The sequence below is a fragment of the Microtus oregoni genome, unplaced genomic scaffold (genome assembly GCF_018167655.1).
Source record: "Microtus oregoni isolate MIOR12 unplaced genomic scaffold, Mior012 000048F_ref0000485, whole genome shotgun sequence".
Classification (NCBI taxonomy): domain Eukaryota; kingdom Metazoa; phylum Chordata; class Mammalia; order Rodentia; family Cricetidae; genus Microtus; species Microtus oregoni.
The window spans coordinates 13754735-13772218 of record NW_024543222.1 but is presented as its reverse complement, the minus strand read 5'-3'; the positions used below and the strand labels follow the sequence as shown (position 1 = coordinate 13772218).

At 40.2% G+C, this 17484-nt stretch overlaps 1 protein-coding gene across 1 annotated transcript in view; it reads left to right on the top strand.

Moving 5' to 3' along the window:
• Positions 1–17484, top strand: part of Map3k3 (mitogen-activated protein kinase kinase kinase 3) — a 92046-nt gene that overhangs the window by 49178 nt on the left and 25384 nt on the right. The window contains exon 6 of the mRNA XM_041635847.1: positions 7148–7268. Coding sequence (XP_041491781.1) covers positions 7148–7268 — 121 coding nt within the window. The remainder of the gene's footprint in view (positions 1–7147; positions 7269–17484) is intronic.

Genomic DNA, 17484 nt, shown 5'->3' with positions numbered 1-17484 from the left:
CTGCTGAAGAAATAGAAACAGTCATCAAGAGTCTCCCAACCAAAAAAAAGCCCAGGACTAGATGGTTTCATCTCAGAATTCTACAAGATTTCCAAAGAAGAACTAATACCAATACTCCTCAAATTATTCCACACAATAGAAACAGAAGGAACATTTCCAAACTCTTTTTATAAGACTACAATTACCCTGATTCCCAAACCATTTAAAGACATTACTAAGAAAGAATTACAGACCAATCTCACTCATAAACATTGATGCAAAATTACTAAATAAAATACTGGCAAACCGAATCCTTGAACCACATCAGAACCATCATCTACCATGATCAAGTTGGCTTCATCCCAGAGATGCAGGGATGGTTCAGCATACAAAAATCTGTCAAAGTAATCCACCATATAAACAAACTGCAAAATAAAAACCACATGATCATCTCATCAGATGCTGAAAAAGCTTTCGACAAAATACAACATTCCTTCATGATAAAGGTCTTAGAGAAAGCAGGGATACAGGAACATACCTAAACATAATCAAGACAATATACAGCAAGCCAACAGCCAGCATCAAACTAAATGGAGAGAACCTCGCAGCGATCCCACTGAAATCAGGAACAAGACAAGGTTGTCCACTCTCTCTATATCTATTCAATATAGTTCTTGAGGTCCTAACTAGAACAATAAGACACCAAAAGGAGATCAAGGGGACACAAATTGGAAAAGAAAAAGTCAAACTCACTGTTTGCTGATGATATGATATTTTACATTAACAATCCCCAAAACTCTACCAAGGAACTTCTACAACTCATAAACACTTTCAGTAATGTAGCAGGACACAAGATTAACTCAAAAAAAAAAAAAATCAGTAGCCCTCCTGTACACAGATGATAAATGGGCTGAGAAAGAAATCAGAGAAAGATCACCCTTTACAATAGCCACAAATGGCATAAAATATCTCAGAGTAACTCTAACCAAATAAGTGGAAGACTTGTATGATAAGAACTTTAAATCTTTGAAGAAAGAAATTGAAGAAGACACCAGAAAGTAGAAAGCTCTCCCATGCTCTTGGGTAGGTAGAATTAACATAGTAAAAATGGCAATCTTGCCAAAACAATCTACAGATTCGACGCAATGCCCATCAAAATCCCAGCCAAATTTTTCACAGACCTCAAAAGAATGGTACTCAACTTCATATGAAAAAGCCAAAAACCCAGGAAAGCTAAAACAATCCTGTACAATAAAAGAATCTCTGGAGGCATCACAATCCCTTACCTCAAACTCCACTACAGAGCTACAGTACTGAAAACAGCCTGGTTTTGGCATAAAAACAGGAGCCATTGGAGGACCAATGGGACCGAATCGAAGACCTGGATATTAATCCACAGTTTTGAACACCTGATTTTTGACAAGCAAAAAATATCAAATGGAAAAAAGAAAGCATATTTAACAAATGATGCTGGCATAACTGGATATCAACATGTAGAAAAATGAAAATAGATCCACATCTATCACCATGCACAAAACTCAAATCCAAATGGATCAAATACCTCAACATAAAGCTAGTCACACTGTGAACCTCATAGAAGAGAAAGTGGGAAGTACACTTGAACACATTGGCACAGGAGACCACTTCCTAAATATAACCCCAGTAGCACAGACACTAAGAGAAACAATAAATGGGACCTCTTGAAACTGAAAAACTTCTGTAAAGCAAAGTACATGGTCAACAAGATAACACGACAGCCTACAGAATGGGAAAAGATATTTACCAACCCTACATCAGACAGAGGTCTGATCTTCTCAAATGGCAAAGAACTCAAGAAATTGGTCATCAAAAGAACAAATAATTCAATCAAAAAACGGAGTACAGACCTAAACAGAGAACTCTCAAAAGGGGAATCTAAAATAGCTGAAAGACACTTAAATGTTCAACATCATTAGTCATCAGAGAAATGCAAATCAAAACAACTCAGAGATTCCATCTTACACCTGTAAGAATGGCCAAAGTCAAAAACACTGATGACAACTTATGCTGGAGAGGTTGTGGGGTAAAGGGAACACTTCTGCATTGCTGGTGGGAGTGCAAGCTGGTATAGCCCCTTTGGATGTCAGTGTGGTGATTTCTTAGAAAATTAGGAAACAACCTTCCTCAAGACCCAGCAATACCACTTTTGGGTATATATCCAAAGGATGTTCAATCGTGCCACAAGGACATGTGCTCAACTATGTTCATAGCAGCATTGTTTGTCATAGCGAGAACCTGGAAACAACCTAAATGCCCTTCAACTGATGAATGGATAAGGAAAATGTGGTACATTTACACAATGGATTACTACACAGCAGAAAAAAACATCTTAAATTTGCAGGCAAATGGATGGAGCTAGAAAACATTATTTTGAGTGAGGTAACCCAGACCCAGAAAGACAATTATCATATGTACTCACTCATAAGTGGTTTTTTTTTTTTTTTGTTTTTTGTTTTTTTGGTTTTTCGAGACAGGGTTTCTCTGTGGCTTTGGAGCCTGTCCTGGAACTAGCTCTCTAGACCAGGCTGGTCTCGAACTCACAGAGATCCGCCTACCTCTGCCTCCCGAGTGCTGGGATTAAAGGCGTGCGCCACCATCGCCCGGCTTCATAAGTGGTTTTTAAACATAAAGAAAACCAGACTACAATTCACAATCCCAGAGAACCTAGACAGCAATGAGGACTCTAAGAGAGACATAGATGGATCTAATCTACATGGGAAGTAGAAAAAGACACGATCCTGGGAGCACAGGAACCTTGAGAGAGGGTTGAAGAGGTAGGGAGAAGAAGGGAGGGGAGCAGAGAGAAATGTAGTAGAGCTCAATAAAAATCAACAAATATTAAAAGAATCACAAAAAAATTGTTAAAAGAACAGAAATAATAGTAGAGGGCAGTGAGATGGCTCAGAAAGTAAAGGTACTGCCTGCCAGCCATCATGATCTGAGTTTGCTCCCTAAAGCCTACATGTTGGAAGACGAGAACTGACTTATATAAGCCATCTTACCTGTGCAAATGCACGCACAGAAATAGTAAATACATAAATAGTTGTTTTTAAACAAATAGTTTTTTTTTAAGATGGAGAGTAATGAATGAAAGATTCCCATGGTTAATCTATGTCATCCACATCTATGTATACATCGCATGAAATATTAATTTTGTGCCTTTAATTTCCAATTTTTTATTAACTGCATTTATTTATTTATTTGGAAAGTAGGGTGGGCTAGGCTTGGTGGTGTATACCTTTAATCACAGCACTTGGGAGACAGAATATTGCTCGTAGCTGAAGGTGAGCCTGGTCTACATGGTAAGTTTCAGAAAAACCAGAGCTATATAATAGAGACCCTGTCTGAAAAAAAAAAAGTGAATTGTAAAATATAAAGTAGACAAACTGGAGTTTATAGGCAGCTCTGAGGTGGATGCTTGCTTAGTAAATCAAAGCTCCTGGCCTTGGATCTGACCCCCATCCATAAAATCAAAAATAAGACAAAACAAAAAAAAATAGACACTTATAAACAATAAGCCCGTACTAGTTATTACATTCAGTCGATATAAAGTTACTCTACCAAACTGCTATAAAATGCTTCCAGGATTATTGTCATTGGTTATCTGAGAGAGGACCAGTGTGCCACCAGTTCATAGACTGGCGCTGAAATGATACTGAAGAGCACTACTACAGCATACTGTATCTTTGCTCTCCAGTTCTCATCATTGATAAATGTTGGCCATTTTGTTTCTCTACTGTGAATCTCCTTATTTATTATTGCCTTTTCCAGCCTTGCTACTATTTGTTTGTTTTGAGGCGATCTCTAACCCAAGCTGGTTGTAAACCCACTAGGTAGCTGAGGATGGATAACCTTGTACTCCTTGATCCTCCTGACTACCTCCGAAGTGTTGGAATTACAGGTGTATATCACCATGTCTAGTTTTACCCAGTGCTGAGATTGAACCCAGGGCTTTGGGTAAGAACCCGACCAACTGAGCTACATTCTCATCAGCCCAGCTTTATTTATTTCTGTGTATTGCCTGCACTGCATATGTGCCTGATGCCCATGAAGGTCGAAGGAGGGTGTTGGGTCCCTTGGAACTGGAGTTACAGGCAGTATATGAGCTGTCATGTGGGTGCTGAGAATCCAACCTGGCTCCTTTGAAAGAACAGCTAATGCTCTTAACTGCTGAATCATCTCTCCAGCCCCCTCCCCCGTTTATAGATTTTTAAAACTGAAGGTTAGAGTATATGTTCTTTGATGCATTTCAAATCTATGCTGCCAAGATTCATTCAATCTCCACAACATGAAAGGCTTTGCATCTAAGCAGATGGCCTTGGACACTCATCATGCAGCTCCTTCCCTAACTTCAGGGCTACTAGGCCCCTTCTTGCCCTTTCCCCCCAGTGTGTGGTTTTGGCTGTTTTTTTCCTTTCTGACTCTCAGCAGAGAGCTATTGCACATTGGAGGCTTCAGCAAGAACATTCACTTCCCCTTGGTTCTGACTTCCTGTTAGAACAAGACAGTTTGTCAAGACAACCCTACATGTGATGACGTCTGGCATGGAAAGACTAGGGAAGGGAAGGCTGCTTGGCAGCTGAACTTGCCCCTAGAAGTGGGAAGTCTTTTTCCTGAAGTACAGGATATAAAGATTGTTTATGTGGTACTTCCCCCTGACCCCGTTGGGAGGTAGAAGAGATATAGAGAAGCAAGTAAAAACTTTGGCCCAAATTGTAGCTCCTATTTTTACTCTTGATAGCACTCTTTTTGCAATTTTCAGTTTTAAGCTCTCTCAGTGTAAAGCCCCACTTATTGTTTTGATTTCTCACCTGGGCAGCTTGACTAGGCTAGCACAAAATAAGGGTGAGTGCAGGAAGGCTACTGACCCTGTTCTGAGGTCTTCAATCTCCAACTTGACTGCCTTTTCCATTTGAACATGAGCCCAAATGATTTGCATGTAAACTTTTGTGCTTTGAAGCAGCTGAGATCTTATTGTAAGGGGAGTAATTACAGTTGTGGAAGAAAGAGCAGATTGAGTTACCTTTCTGTGTGTGTGTGTGTGTGTGTGTGTGTGTGTGTTATATAAATACATGTATATGCAAATGCAGATAGGCCAGAGGAGGACATCAGGTACTCTACTATATCACACACTACCTTATTTCCCTAAGTTATGGTCTCTTTACTGAACCTGGAACAAGGCTAGTGGCCAGCAAGCTCTAGTGACCCTCTTGCCTTCAGCACCCTACTCACCTTCCATATTGGGGTTACAGGAACACACAGCCACGCCTGGCTCTTTCCATAGGTACTGGAATCTAAACTCAAGCCCTCGTGCTTGCAAAGTTAGCGCTCTTACTGAGCAGCTCAAACTGCCCTCCCCCACCCAGGTGACTGGTTTTTTTTTGTTTTGTTTTGTTGGTTTTTTGAGACAGGGTTTCTCTGTGCTACGGTTCTGACTGTCCTGGAGCTTGTCTCCGAAGTGCTGGGATTAAAGGTGTGTGCCACCACCTGCCTGGTGTTTTATTTTGTTTTTGTTTTTTTAAACATAATTCTTTATTGATTCTTTGAGAATTTTACATCACGAACCCCAATCCCACTCACCTCTCAGTCCCATTATATTCTCCCCTAACCCCTGCAGCATCATCCCCAAAGGAACATCCCCACAAATCAATTAAAAACAAGCAAACAAACAGCAACAAAAAACCTTATTCCATATTTCTAACACCTCTTCATTCATCTTAGTGGTACTGTGTGCTGTGGTGTGTCACACAATATACCCTTTTGTCCAATTGATCCCATCCACAAAAATGTTCATTGCAATAAGTCATTGGTTCAGTTCAAGGCCTCTGTCACACCATTATCACTGAACCCTCACTGGAACTCCTCAGATATCCTGCTGTTGCCCTGAGTCATGGGGATCCTGAAGTTATTGTTCTGTAGGACCAGTCCCTTTGGGTACTCCAGGGGGTCATAGATGGGGTAGATGTTAGGGCGGGCCAACCAAGGTCTAGGATGTACACGTTTGGGTGGTAGCTGAGCTGTTCTGTCTGGGCCACTGGGACTACCCCCTTAGAACTACGTCTCCTAGGCCCATGCCATTGGGGCCAGCTCTACTGCTGTTGTGTCCAGTACAGGGCAGAGCCAGCTATCCCAAGACAAGCGAAGGGTGGGACCAGCTCCACACAGCCCTTGAATTTCAGCCATGCATGGTTCAGATGACCCTTTTTAGCAACATGGACCATGGACATCATCACAGACCCCAACTGTAGCAGGGACATGGACACAGATACAGCCCTTGGCAGCAGCTCTGGCCTGGGTGTTACCATGGCTCTGGTGGGGACAGTACAGGCCACTCATTATGGCCCTGGTAGCAGCAAGGCCCTGGGACACTCACATGATCCCCTGAGTGGCTTTGTAAAGTACATATTTCATCTGGCTTGGTAGTATGTATTTATAATCTCAGCACCCAGGCACCTGAGACAGGGAGAGCACAAGTTCAAGGCCAGTTGAGCCACCAATAAAACCTTGTCTCAAAAAAGGAAAAAAATAAAATAAAATATATATTTAGTAGCCAGAATTTTGTAGGGCAGTGAAATATCTTCACATAGATGACTTTCCTGCTCTTCACTAGATACTTTTTTTAAGATTTCATGTGTGAATGTTTTTTTTACCTGTATATATGTATTGTACATGTGTGCTGGTCCCAGAGGAGGCCAGAAAGGAACTGGAGTTACATAGTTGTGAGCTGCCATGTAGGTACTAGGAGCTGAACCTGGGTCTTCTGTAGGAGCAGCCAGTGCTCTTAACTTCTGAGTCACCTCTTCAGCCTCTTGATAAATTTCTGAGAAGGTATTTAGAGCTCTTTCTCGTCTGGCAGATTATTACACAAATACCTGTTATTCTGTATCTGGATCATCATCCATTGAATTGAACATCAGAATTTGGTATTTATTTATTACTGAGGCTGTAAAAATACATCAAGGAAATATTGATTTGCCAAGAAGATTGAGGGTCGGGATTTGGTGAAAAGCCTGGCAGTTCGTGTACTAAAAGGTACCTGAAGAGTGTGAGGAGTCCTAAGGAAAGACAAAGATCCTTCACAGATCTGTTACTTACAGATCTAGCTCACACTTTTCCTCCTCTCCTACAGACCAGTTCCTCTCCCCATTCTGGAGTGTCCAGGCAGGTTCGGATCAAGCCTTCCCAGTCTGCAGGGGATGTAAATACCATCTACCAAGCTCCTGAGCCCAGAAGCAGGCACCTCTCTGTCAGTGAGTATTTCACGCTTTTCTTCCCTGTCCTAGTATATTAGATGTACTCACGTTTAATATAGTCAACTATTCAACAATCATCAAATATTCATTGATTATCACTATGCAAAGTAGCATGCTATGCTTTTATTTGGGAAGAGAGGACATGACTAGTCTCAGACCCTGACCCTTGAGGACCTTAGAATATAATAAAGTGATGGCATGGTTAAATTTCTTTTAAACATCCCTTCAAAAGTGATCTCCTCAGACGTCTTTTTGAAGGCTTACAGGGCCCCTGTCAAATTAGGAGTCAGGTCTACATTTCAGTTTTGTACATAGATTTCTTTCTTATTTCTGAAAAACCCTGTGCTTCTTACAAGATGCCAGCCAGTGAAACTCCTGGAAAGGCAACTGAGTTATCCTGTTGCCTTAGATACTGAAGCATTAGCACAGTATCTACAGTTGAATAGCAAAGAAGTTAGGTTAGTTGCTACTAGGCCTCTTCAGGAAAGAATTGTATTATATAACATTGTTCCTCCGGATACTTCTCAGGGTCTGTCTTGGTTAGGGTTACTATTGCTGTGATGAAACATTATAGCCAAAAGTTAAGGAGGAAAGGGTTTATCTTGCTTACTTCTTCATGTCACAGTTCATAATTGGAGGCAGTCAGGGCAGACAGGAATTCAAACAGGGCAGGAGCTGGGTGCAGGAGTTGATTAAGACTCCACAAAAGAACGCTGCTTTCTTATGGTACAATCTTGTGCAACCACTTTGGAAATCAGTGTGGCAGTTTCTCAGAAAATTGGGAGTCAACCTATCTCAGGATCCAGCAATACCACTCTTGGGAATATACCCAAGAGATGCCCAATCATACTACAAAAGCATTTGTTCAACTATGAGACAATGGGGATGTTCTATCGGGAACTCACCAAGGCCAGCTGGCCTGGGTCTGAAAAAGCCTGGGATAAAACCGGACTCGCTGAACATAGCGAACAATGAGGATTACTGAGAACTCAAGAACAATGGCAATGGGTTTTTGATCCTACTGCACGTACTGGCTTTGTGGGAGCCTAGGCAGTTTGGATGCTCACCTTACTAGACCTGGATGGAGGTGGGTGGTCCTTGGACTTCCCACAGGGCAGGGAACCCTGATTGCTCTTTGGGCTGATGAGGGAGGGGGACTTGATTGGGAGAGGGGGAGGGAAATGGGAGGCGGTGGTGGGGAGGAGGCAGAAATCTTTAATAAATAAATAAATAAATAAATATTTCATTCCCACCAGCAATGGATGAGTGTTCCTTTCACTCTACATCCTCTCCAGCATAGGTTATCATTGGTGTTTTTGATTTTAACAATTCTGACAGGTGTAAGATGGTATCTCAAAGTTGTTTTGATTTGCATTTCCCTGATAGCTAAGGAAGTTGAACATGTCCTTAAGTATCTTTTGGCCATTTGAAATTCTTGTTGAGAATTCTCTGTTCATTTCAGTACCCCATTTTTTTTATTGGGTTATTTAGAATTTTAATGTCTACTTTCTTGAGTTCTTTATATATTTTGGAGATAAGACTTTTGTCTGATGTGGGGTTGGTGAAGATCTTCTCCCAATCAGTAGGTTGCCTTTTTGTCTTAATGGCTGTGTCCTTTGCTTTACAGAAGCTTCTCAGTTTCAGGAGATCCCATTTATTTATTGTTGCTCTTACTGTCTGTGCTACTAGAGTTATACATAAGTAGTGGTCTTCTGTGCCCGTGTATTGCAGGCTACTTCCCACTTTCTCTTCTATCAGGTTCAGTGTGGTCAAGTTTTTATTGAGTTTTGTGCATGGTGATAGATATGGATCTATTTTCATTCTTCTGCAGGTTGACATCCAGTTATGCCAGCAACATTTGTTAAAGATGTTTTCTTTCTTCCATTGTATAATTTTAGCTTCTTTGTCAAAAATCAGGTATTCATAGGTTTGTGGATTAATATCCGGGTCTTCAATTTGATTCCATTGGTCAACGTCTGTTTTTATACCAATACCAATCTGTTTTCATTACTGTGGCTCTGTAATAGAGTTCGATGTCAGGGATGGTAATGTCTCCAGAAGTTCCTAATTGTATAGGATTGTTTTGGCTATCCTGGGTTTTTTGTCTTTCCCATATAAGGTTGATTATTGTTCTCTCAAGGTCTGTGAAGAATTTTGTTGCTTTGAATCTATAGATTGCTTTGAATCTATAGATTGCCTTTGGTAGAATTGTCATTTTTACTCTGTTGATCCTACCAGTCCAAGAGCATGGGAGATCCTTCCATTTTCTGGTATCCTCTTCAGTTTCTTTCTTCAAAGACTTAAAGTTCTTGTCAAATAGATCTTTCACTTCCTTGGTTAGTGTTACCCCAAGATGCTTTATGCTATTTGTGGCTATCATGAAAGGTAGTGTTTCTCTGATTTCTCTCTCCACTTCTTTATCCTTTGTGTACAGGAGGGCTGATTTTTTTTTTAAAGATTTATTTATTTTATATATATAGTGTTCTACCTGAAGGCCAGAAGAGGGCACCAGATCTCATTACAGATGGTTGTAAGCCATCATGTGGTTGCTGGGAATTGAACTCAGAACCTCTGGAAGAGCAGCCAGTGCTCTTAACCACTGAGCCATCTCTCCACCCCAGGCTACCGATTTTTTTTGAGTTGATCTTGTATCCTGCCACATCACTGAAGTTATTTATCAGTTGTAGGAGTTCTCTGGTAGAGTTTTTGGGGTAACTTATGTACACTATCATATCATCTGCAAATAATGAAAGTTTGACTTCTTCCTTTCCAATTCGAATCTCCTTGATCTCCTTATGTTGTCTTATTGCTAGAACTTCAAGCACTATATTGAAGAGATATGGAGAGAGTGGACAGCCTTGTCTTGTTCCTGATTTTAGTGAAATCGCTTTGAGTTTCTCTCCATTTAATTTGATGTTAGCTGTTGGCTTGCTGTAAATTGCTTTTATTATATTTAGATATGATCCTTGTATCCCTAATCTCTCCAGGACCTTTATCATAAAGGGGTGTTTAATTTTGTCAAATGCCTTTTCACACCTAATGAAATGATCATATGGTTTTTTCTTTCAGTTTATTTATATGATGGATTACATTGATAGATTTTCATATGTTGAACCAGCCCTACATCTCTGGGATGAAGTGTACTTGATCATAATGGATGATTTTTTTTTTTTGATGTGTTCTTGGGTTCGGTTTGCTAGTATTTTATTGAGAATTTTTGCTTTGATGTTCATGAGTGAGATTGGTCTGTAATTCTCTTTCTTGGTTGAGTCTTTGTGTGGCAAGGTAACTGTAGCTTCATAAAAAGAGTTTGGCAATGACTCTTCTGTTTCTATTATGTGGAACACATTAAGGAGTATAGGTATTAGCTCTTCTTGGAAGTTCTGGTAGAATTCTGCACTAAAACCATCTGGTCCTGGGCTTTTTTTGGTTGGGAGCTTCTATTTCTTCGCGACTTACAGGTCTATTTAAATTGTTCACTTGGTCTTGATTGAATCTGGGTATATGGTATTTATCTTAAAAATGGCCATTTCTTTTACATTTTCCAATTTTGTGGCATACAGGCTTTTGTAGTAAGACCTAATGATTCTCTGAATTTCCTCAGTGTCTGTTGTTATGTCCCCCTTTTCATTTCTGATCTTGTTAATTTGCGTGTTCTCTCTCTGCCTTTTGATTAGTTTGGATAGGGGTTTGTCAGTCTTGTTGATTTTTCTCAAAGAACCAGCTCTTTGTTTCATTGATTCTTTGGATTGTTTTCTGTGTTTCTATTTTGTTGATTTCAACCCTCAGTTTAATTATTTCCAGTCTTCTGTTCCTCCTGGGTGAGTCTGCTTTTTTTTTTTTTCTAGAGCTTTCAGGTGCTGTTAAGTCTCCAATGTGAGCTTTCTTAGTTTTCTTTATGTGGGCACTTAGTGCTCTGAACTTTCCTCTTAGCACCGCTTTCATAGTGTCCCATAGGTTTGGGTATGTTGTGTCTTCATTTTCGTTGAATTCAAGGAAGACTTTAATTTCTTTCTTTATTTCTTCCTTGACCCAGGAGTGGTTCAGTAGTTGACTGTTCAGTTTCCATGAGTTTGTAGGCTTTCTGGGGATAGAATTGTTAAATTCTAACTTTACTCCATGCTGATCCGATAAGACATATGTGATTACTCCAATTTTTTTTGTATCTGTGGATGTTTGTTTTGTTACCGAGTATGTGATCAATTTTCAAGAAGGTTCCATGAGATGCTGAGAAGAAGGTATATTCTTTCTTGTTTGGGTGGAATGTTCTGTAGATGTCTGTTAAGTCTATTTGATTCATTACATCTGTTAGTTCTCTTATTTCTCTGTTAGGTTTCTGTCTCGTTCACCTGTCCATTGGTGAGAGAGGAGTGTTGAAATCTACTATTAGTGTGTGGGGTTTGATGTGTGATTTGAGTTCTAGTAATGTTTCTTTTACATATGTGGGTGCTTTTATATTAGGGGGCATAGATATTCAGGATTGAGACTTCATCTTGATGAATTGTTTCTGTTATGGGTATAAAGTATCCTTCTCCATCTCTTCTGATTGATTTTAGTTTGAAATCAGTTTTGTTAGATATTAGGATAGCCACACCCGCTTGTTTCTTAGGTCTGTTTGCTTGGAAAACCTTTTCCCAACCCTTTACTCTGAGGTAGTGTCTGTCTTTGAGGTTGAGGTGTGTTTCTTGTAAACAGCAGAATGTTGGATCCTGTTTTCATATTCATTCTCTTAACCAGTGCCTTTTTTTTTTTTTTGATTTTTCGAGACAGGGTTTCTCCGTAGCTTTTGGTTCCTGTCCTGGAACTAGCTCTTGTAGACCAGGCTGGCCTCGAACTCACAGAGATCCGCCTGCCTCTGCCTCCCAAGTGCTGGGATTAAAGGCGTGCGCCACCACTGCCCGGCTTAACCAGTGCCTTTTTATAGGTGAATTGAGTCCATTGATATTAAGTGATATTAGTGACCAATGGTTGTTAACTCCGGTTTTTTTTTGGGGGGGGTGGTAGTGTTTGTGTGTTTCCCTTTGAGTTGTGTTGCTGGAGAGTTGTCAGATGTCTGTGCTATTGTGGGTGTTGTTGGCTTCCTTGGGTTGAGGTTTTCCTTCTAGTACTTTCTGTAAGGCTGGGTTTGTGGCTATGTGATGGAGGAAGGTCATTGGCTAATAAAGGAACTGCCTTGGCCCATTTTATTGGTTAGAAGATAGGTGGGAGGAGTAAACAGAACAGAACGCTGGGAGGAAGAGGAAGTGAGCTCAGACTCCACAGCTCTCCTCTCGGGAGCAGACGCCTCAGAGAGATGCTATGCTCAGCTCTCCTGGGCAGACGCACGCGATGAAGCAAGCCGCCAGGTTAGACATGCTGAATCTTTCCCGGTAAGACCGGTGCTCACAGATTATTAGAGATGGGTTGATCGGGATGTGAGAATTAGCCTGTAAGGGCTAGAGCTAAAGGGCCAAGCAGTGTTTAAATGAATACAGTTTGTGTGTTGTTATTTCAGGGCATAAGCTAGCCAGGCGGCTGGGGTGCCAGGGACGCAGCCCCACCGCTCATATTACTACAGCTATGTATTGTTTAAATCTGTTTTTGTCATGGAATATCTTGTTTTCTCCATCGATGGTGAAAGAAAGCTTTGCTGGGTATAGTAGTCTGGGCTTGCATCCATGGTCTCTTAGTGTCTGCAGCACATCTATCCAAGACCTGGCTTTCATGGTTTCCACTGAGAAGTCAGGTGTAATTTTGATAGGTTTACCTTTATATGTTACTTGACCTTTTTCCTTTGCAGCTCTTAATATTCTTTCTTTATTCTGTATGTTTTGTGTTTTGATTATTATATGACGAGGGGATTTTTTTTTTTTTTTGATCCAGTCTATTTGGTGTTCTGTAAGCTTCTTGTACCTTTATAGGAATATCCTTCTTTAGGTTGGGAAAGTTTTCTTCTATAATTTTGTTGAATATATTTTCTGGGCCTTTGAGCTGAATTTCTCTTCTATCCCTATTTTTCTTAGGTTTGGTCTTTTCATGGTGTCCCAGATTTCCTGAATGCTTTGTGTTAAGAATTTGTTAGATTTGCTGTTTTCTTTGATCAATGAGTCTATTGCCTCTATACTATCCTCAGTGCCTGAGATTTTTTTCTTCTATCTCTTGTACTCTGTTGGTTATATTTGTCTCTGTAGTTCCTGTTTGTTTACCCTGATTTTCCATATCCAGCCATCCCTTAGTTTGTGTTTTCTTTATTACCTCTATTTCAGTCTTCAAGTCTTGAACTGTTTCCTTTACCTGTTTGATTGCTTTTTCTTGGTTTTCTTGGATATCTTTGAGGGATTTATTAATTTCTTCTAACTTTTTGTTTGTCTTCTCTTCCATTTCTTTAAGGGAGTTTTTCACTTCCTGTTTATCATTTTCATAAGGTTACATTTAAAGTTGATTTATTCTACCTCTTCAGGGTTAGGATGTTCAAGTCTTCCTGTTGCATATTCACTGGATTCTGGTGTTATCATGTTGCTTCTCAGGATGTTGGAGGAATTCTTGCATTGGTGTCTGCCCATCTCTTCCTTCAAATGAGGCCAGTATAGTCTTGGTGTCTTGGTCCAATCTTGCTGTGGCTGACTGTGTATTTGGGAGTTTTTCTTGGTCTGCCGTCTCTTAGGTCCCCTCAGTGCTGGAGCAGGCTCTCAGATTCCCTTCATCCTGAAGCAGGCTGTGCTGGGGGATCCAAGGACATAGCAGATTTGAAAAGAAGTGCTTGGGGGCAGGGTGGAATGGGGTAAAGAAGGCCAGTAGCAGGGAACACACCCCGCTGGATGGCCAGAAAAGCTTAGGATGTAGGCATTTTTTTTTTAACTGAGGGTTCCTCCTCACAGATGACCCTACCTTGTGTCAAGTTAACATAAAAACTACCCAGCACAAGGTTTGAGAAGAAAGTCCATTTCTTGAATTGTGGGATTTTTATCAAGATAGAAATCTATTGTTGGAGAGATGGCTCAGTGGTTTAGAGGGGGGACTGCTCTTCTAGAGAACAAGAGTTCAGTTCTTGGCAGCTGTCCCGACTGCTCAGACCCAAAATAATTACTCAGAAACTATATTATTTGCAATACTGTTTGGCCAATAGCTTAAGTGTATTGCTAGCTAGCTCTTACATCTAGAATTAACCCATTTCTATTATTTTATATTTTACCATGAGGTTTGTCACCTACCGGCAAGTTTCCACTAACAACTTGAGTCTTTCCCCTTAGTGGCTACATGGTGTCTCACTGACTCCACCTTCTTTCTCCCAGCATTTAGTTTAGTTTTTCCTCCTAGCTCTACTCTGCTAAGCCACTGGCCGAAACAGATTCTCTTTCCTGTTACTCCAGTGCCAGGAGATCCAGTTCCCTTTTTAGACCTTGATGGTTATCTGCACTTACATGTAAATACCTCTGTGTGTGTGTGTGTGTGTGTGCGTGTGTGTGTGTAAAATTAAAAATAAATCTTTTTTTAAAATCTAAAAGAAACCCAATTTTATCAAACATTTGCATGTGCCTACTACCCTAATGTTCTGAGACACCTGTTGCCACTAGGAAGCCAAGTTTTCCCTTTCCACACGAGCAGAATGCTGTCAAACTTAGTTGTTCTCTGCAGATCCTAAGCTGAGTCTGGGGAGGTATGAACCTTGTTCTGCTGCTGAACTCTCTGTGAGTGATATTCTTCCTGAGAGAACAGCAAGAAAAGTGGGCTACCAAGGCACTGACACTTCCCCCTAAGGAATTTTTAGAACTCAGGCACTCAGTAAATGTTTCTAATCTGCATGCTTGAATGTAAGTGGATTTCAGATTTTTTAATCATTGGTACGCATGTTTTCATAAACTAGTGGAAGAGAAAGAGGCAGAACCCAGCAAAGATCCTGTTCAGAGTGTCCTAAAAATCTGATTGCCTAAAGCTAAGAAATTTCCACCTTGGCTTTTTTTTTCTTCAGTGTGTTATGTGTGAGTTCCTGTGCGTATGTGTATCACGTGCATGCCTAGTGTCCTCAGAGGCCAGAAAGGGGCATTAGATCTCTGGGAAACAGAGTTATAAGTAATTGTAAACTGCCGTGTGACTAAGAGCAGCAAGTACTCTTAACCACTGAGCTGTCTCTTTAACTCTCCAACTTCACTTCGCTTCTTTACCAGAGTTTTTTTTTTTGTTTGTTTGTTTGTTTTTTTTTTTTTGTTTTTTTTTTTTAAAGACAGGGTCTCACTCTAACCTGGGCTTCTCTGGAACCCAGTTAGTGGTTCCATTTGCCCCACAGTCCTCTTGCCTTTGCCGCTTAGTTCTGGGGTTACAGACATGAGCCAGCATATCCAACATTTTTGAAAATTTTTTTCATTTCCCATGTCTTTATTATTTTTAAAATTCCATCCACAGTTCTCCCCTCTACCCCTTCTCCCAGTGGGTAAGGGCGACCATGGGAAATCAATAAAGTCTGGCACATTAAGTTGGAGGCAGGACTAAGTCCCTTCCCTCTGCATTAAGGCTGAGCATGGCATCCTACCATAGGGAATGGGCTCCAGTAAGCTAGCTCATGCATCAGAGATATATCCTGTTCCTACGGCCAGGTACCTCACAGATAGTCCAAGCTTCAATCTTTTACATATGAATCCCAGTTCCCCTCCCCTTCCCTTTTCCCACTCCCCCTGCCTTCTCCCCAACCCACCCCTTTCTGCTCCTCAGAGAGGATAGGCCTCCATTCAAGCAAATATGTTCTTTTTATAAACATAGCCCTTATAGTAGGATATTAAATGAAACCTCCCAAACGTGGGTATGATAGTGTGCCTGTGAACTCGACACTCAGGATGCAAAGGCAGAAGGAATGCCCACAGTGTAAGGCCAGCCTGCTCTATCTGTATAGTGAGTTACAGATAAGCCAAAGCCACATAGTCTTAAATCAAACAGCTGGGCATGGTGATGCACACTTTTAACCCTAGCACTCAGGAGCAGAGACAGGCAGACCCCTATGAGTTTAAGAATAGCCTCATCTACATAGAATTCCAGGCCATCCAGGGCTGCACAGTGAGACCCTGTCTCAAAATAAGTAAACAAAAGCTGTACACACTAACAAGAAAAAAAGAAAACTTCCATAATTCCACAGCAAAAATACTGTTTTAATCACAATTTAGTAAAACTAGAAATCATGGAAGACTGGGCATCATAACACATGCAGACTTCTTGGAACCCTGTCTGAAAAAGTAAAACAAACCAAAAACCAATATTTTTTGGGTTTAATGACACCATCTGTAGTATCATCACATGAGTGACTGAGGCGGGAAGATCAAGAGTTCAAGATCATCCTCAGCTACATTAGATATTTGAAGCCAGCCTAGATCTTTTAGACCCTGTCAAAACAAAAAAATTCAAAATACAAAGTCTTAAGAAAGCAATACCTTTTCAAATTCCATGTGTGTTTTGATACAAGTTGTTTGGCTTGTATGTGGTATGTGGATTTTTTTTTTGTGTGTGTGTATGTTTTTTTTTTTTGTTTTGTTTTTTGTTTTTTTTAGCACTGCTGTGGTTTGGTCCTGGCCAGAACTTTTTCACTATTGTATAGTAATTTTGTAAGAGGTCATTATTGTACAGTATTTTTTCAATAATACACTATGAAGAGAATTAAGATATATGTGGATTTATGTGGTAATTTAGTTCAGATTTCTTTTCTTTTTCTTTCCTTTTATTTGTTTTGTTTTTTGAGACAGGGTTTCTCTGTGTAGCCCTGAGAGTCCTAGAACTCCCTCTGTAGACAAGAGATCTCCCTACTTCTGCCTCCTTGGTGCTGGGATTAAAGGCATGCTCTACCATGCCTGGCTTAAATTTTAGTTTTTAAACTAGAATAGTTACAGAGAAACCCTGTCTTGAAAAAAAAAATAGAATAGTACTTTAAGTAGAAATACAATATAGCTTTCAATATATTTATAAAGATATTTTGTCAAGAAAATGAAAGCAGTACTTTAACACAAACCAAATTATTGGAGAAGAAACTGGATGTTGGAGTGTATACTTTTAATTCTAGAATTTTAGGGGATAGATACTAGGAGTTCAAAGCTAGCCTTAACTACATAGTAAGTTTGAAGCCAGCCTATGCTACATAAGACTTTCCCTATAAAACAGAAAAGAAAAAAAATTGCTGGAGAAAATAATAAAACAGGCAGACATGGAGAATGTTCAAGATAGCAAGTGCATGATAGAAATATGAAGACTGAAAAAT